General features: G+C 46.3%; 1 protein-coding gene across 1 annotated transcript; it reads right to left on the reverse strand.

Moving 5' to 3' along the window:
• Positions 1-3,192: 3,192 nt before the first annotated feature.
• Positions 3,193-3,732, reverse strand: LOC147446931 (uncharacterized). Its single transcript, XM_086523545.1, has one exon. The coding sequence runs from the start codon at positions 3,730-3,732 to the stop codon at positions 3,193-3,195; it is 540 nt and encodes a 179-aa protein (XP_086379671.1).
• Positions 3,733-4,157: the final 425 nt, after the last annotated feature.

A 4,157-nucleotide genomic window follows, 5' to 3' on the forward strand; every position in this document is an offset into this window, starting at 1 on the left:
CATGTTGCCTCAGAAGTTCTGTTTTTTTGCAATACTCATGTGAAATGATGAGAGATGTACAATTATTTTCATCACCGAGTGTTTGAACACCCAAGGCAATGTGGTTGACATGCCTCTCGGGGACCTGCGGAAAGATACAATCATGTGTTTTGCAGCTACAATTACACATACAAGTGGATACTTCTACTAATATCAGCGCCGAAAATTGGAGGCTGCTATTCCTATCAAGGGCCATTTTGACTGTCAGAACAAGTATTGGAAAAATCTTTGCCATTTGACATGCTAGAATGTGTTGTTTTGTGGGGTATGTATTCATATTCAAATGATCAATTATGTGAAACTATGTAGGCGGCTATGATGGTAGAAATAAGAAAGAGAAGCTGTTCGGAACCGCCATTCCATGTATGTATATGCCAATGTTAGAACCCTACTCTGAAATTGAGCTGCAAAGCATTAACTATTAAACAGCTCTTTACTTCTGCTCTCATTGTGCCTCCCAACTTTTCCACTCAATAAATAGTCTCAAGTCTCATGTCACATGTATTTTGATAACTTCCCTTTATCTTATTGATTTTCCCATGGACTTTCCTTTTTTTTTTGGCAGCTCTTCATAGTAGAATTGGTTTCCACATGATACTGCATGATTCTTGGCCCCCCTAGGCATCTAGTAGACTAGGCATGGTACACACCAAGGTATAGGCCAATGTATAGGCCAATGCCCACAAACGCAACAACCCTCCCGTTACCCTTACCCTTAGCCTTAGCCTTAGGGCTTAAACTATGATATCTTGACACATTCTCACACACTCCATGGAGTCTATACATATCTAACGGGCAGGAATTCTAGCCCCTTCCAGCCAGTGTGGCCCGAGCCAACAATAGACAGTGCGCGCGAGGTAGAGATAGAGAAAGAGAGAGACTATCGTTATGCAATAAGGGGGGCTTAGAGAGAGAGAGAGAGAGAGAGAGAGAGGAAGAAGAAGAACTCATTCTAACATCGTAGGAACTATCCCAATAGACCTTAAAGATCTAGCCGACGAGAAGTTGAACTCAATACGTGTTATTAAAGAGGGAAATGGCATAACCAATCTACCACACTTGGATGATGTTTATCTACATACTTGGATGATAGAAAAGTTATACCATTCTTTTTTGGGAAAATTACCAAAATACCCCTATAATTTGTGAAAAATTCCAAAATGCCCTTCAAATTTCAAGTATTCCCAATATACCCCTCATATTTTGGCAAAAATTTCCAAAATGCCCTTCAAATTTTCCAAAATTCCCAAAATAGCCCTGGTTGTGAGAGTAAATTTTTCCAAAATTTGAAAAAATTGTAGCTTTTCATAAGAAGACTGATTGTCTATGAATACAAGATTACTAAAACTAGAATTTCAGCTGGTTATGTAGGCTTTGGAGATGAATTGCTTCATTATTTTTAGACATAATTGTCGTTTTTTGGAAGGTAATTTGTGGCAAATTACATGCTAAGCACTAAAAACGGATATACATTGTCAAAAAAGAACAATCCAATGAACAATCCAGCTACAATAGATACAAGGGTATTTTGGGAATTTTCACAAATTAGAGGGGTATTTTGGTAATTTTCCCTTTTTTTTTTTAGTTAGGACACACGCACACACCCGAGAAGAAGAGAGAGAGAGAGAGAGAGAGAGAGAGAGAGAGAGGTCGCCAAAGACAACCGACCATACTAGTCTTGTATTTTTGGCTTCAAAAACAATAACTTCGAGACATACATAGTGAAAACTCTAAGGTGAAGAAAAACGCAAGGGAGAAGGTAAAAGGAATAGCTTTCTTTTTTTGCCACTTTCAGTGAGTGATAATATTAAAAAAGAAAACCCAAAAAATACAACTGCCCAGGCACAAATTGTGTACCGAAGCCCCAAGAGAAACATCATGTCCATCAGGCTTTTCTAGGGAGCCCTAACCCATACAAACAGTACCCATGCCTATAAACTTAACTGTCGCAAATAACCAGAAATCTATACGTGAGAGAGGGCAAAGAGGCCACCTTGCATAGGCTGCCTGCCACTTAGCCAATGCAACTCCATCCCTTAGTTACTGTTAACAGTCGAACCCAACCATCCGGCTCCCATGTGGAAGCACCACCAAAACCAACACCCCAAGGAAGACATCAAAGAGAGAAGAGCTGCCCCATCGAGCAACATGACCATCTTGTCACCGTCAATGAACAACGGACCAAAGATGTGCAGCCAACCGAGACCACCAAACATACAAACCTTGGCTTTGTGGGAGCCAAACCTATCCGGACCACGTCATGAAGTGCCGCTACTACGCAGATCCTCACCAAACGAAGCCATGAGCACCATCAAACCAGGCTATTTTGGGGAGTCCACCCCGTCGGAAGGTGGCCCCCGTTGCCACCATGGGAGGCATCCCCTGCCACCACAGGACTCTCACCATGCCGGAGGCCCACAACACCATGGACAAACAGCACGCTCTTGGCAGGGGATGTACCCTAACCACACACGGCTGCAGCTGGACCACTACCACATGGTGGGCTTGCGTCCCTGCAAACACAAGAGCAGGCCGCCGCTAGGCTTGAGGGTCCAAAAATAAGGGTGTTGAAGAGTGAAGGAGTCGGCAACAACGTCGCCAGCCAATCCCTCCATTTTCGGAGGAAAACCCTAATGCGGAGGCATCATCGTACAATTGTGCATGACACCGCCAAGACGAGGACGAGAGCCCCCCAAACCTCTCCTACAACGAACACTCTCCACAAGGGGCCTGTGACGCCCTCGTTCGGGGCGTCGGTGAAAAGGGGCTGCGCTGGCTCACCTACGTTGCAAACGGGACCTGCAGGCAAGCAAACGCATACACAAGAACGCAACTTGAAAACTGAACGCAAGAGGGAGACGAGAGTGAGGGACGCGAACGAATGATCAATATCATAAGAAAGTGCCGAATACAAGGGACACAAAGAATCACATGAAAACGGGGCTCGCAAGTTGGGGGAAGTGGCACATACTTCCCTTATATACACCCCCGGGTTGAGAGAGCTTGACGCCCACGTCAAGCCGGGGTTTTGAGAGGTGCCGATACAAAAGTTGATGCCGAGGTTTTGGGGCGGATATTTACAAGGGGGGAGTGAAGTGTTGCCAAAAATGTCTAGCTACCTACGGTGATGCTAGTTACAAGTGGGGGGGAGGACTACTCTATGTTGTTTTCATGTAGTGTGTTGTCCTCCTCTTCAGTGGGCATGTTGTAGAAGCGCAGCACAAGGGGTCTTCCGAGTCGAAGCATGATTTCTTCAGGTACCCAAGTGCATTCCGTCATGGGGCGATTGCGCCATTTGACATAGAAGAGTTGTCCCCGGCGCCCAAAACGCGACTTTAGGATGGCCTCCGGCTCATGTGGCGGGCCATCCTTTACATATTCGGGGAGGCTTCTACCATAGGTGTTATCCGGCACAAACCTTTTGAGTAGACTTACATGGAAGGCATTGTGGATGTTGATGTGTGATGGGAGATCCAGCTTGTAGGTGATGTCGTTGTAGGACTTGAGCACTTTGTATGGCCCATAGTAGCGGTGGTTGAACTTCGGGGAGAGGCCTTGAGGGAGGGTGATATTCTGGGAGCTGACGAGGACCAGGTCACCTTCTTGGAAGAGTTCGGCAGGCCGTCGCTTTTGGTTGGCGTATTTGGCGATGCGAACCTTGCTTTGCTCGAGGCTTTTCTTTGCGCGTTGCATGCGCGTTTGCCTTTGTTGAAGAAATTCCTCACATTCTAGATCCTAGGCATGCACGTCGCCGGTTGCCAGTGCAAGAGGGGTGATGACTTCTTTATTTGTGGAGAGCTCGAATGGGGTATAGCCAGTGCTGCTGTGGATGGAGTTGTTGTAGTGGAATTCCAGGACGTCCATGTATTCGGACCAATCCTTCTGATCTGCCTTGACGTAGCTGCGGATGTAGTCTTCGATGCCTTGGTTGACTCTTTCAGTTTGCCCATCTGTTTCGGGGTGGTAGGCGGAGGAGAAGCGTAGCTGGGTGCCTAGCAGCTTGAAGAGCTCACGCCAGAGGTCACTGAGGAAGCGGGTGTGGCGATCTGAAACTATGGCTAAGGGGAGGCCATGGTATTTGAAGACTTTGGCGAAGAAGTGTTTGGCGACTTGGTAGG

The sequence above is a fragment of the Adiantum capillus-veneris genome, chromosome 11 (assembly GCF_014529385.1).
Source record: "Adiantum capillus-veneris isolate H3 chromosome 11, ASM1452938v2, whole genome shotgun sequence".
In the NCBI taxonomy this organism is placed as follows: domain Eukaryota; kingdom Viridiplantae; phylum Streptophyta; class Polypodiopsida; order Polypodiales; family Pteridaceae; genus Adiantum; species Adiantum capillus-veneris.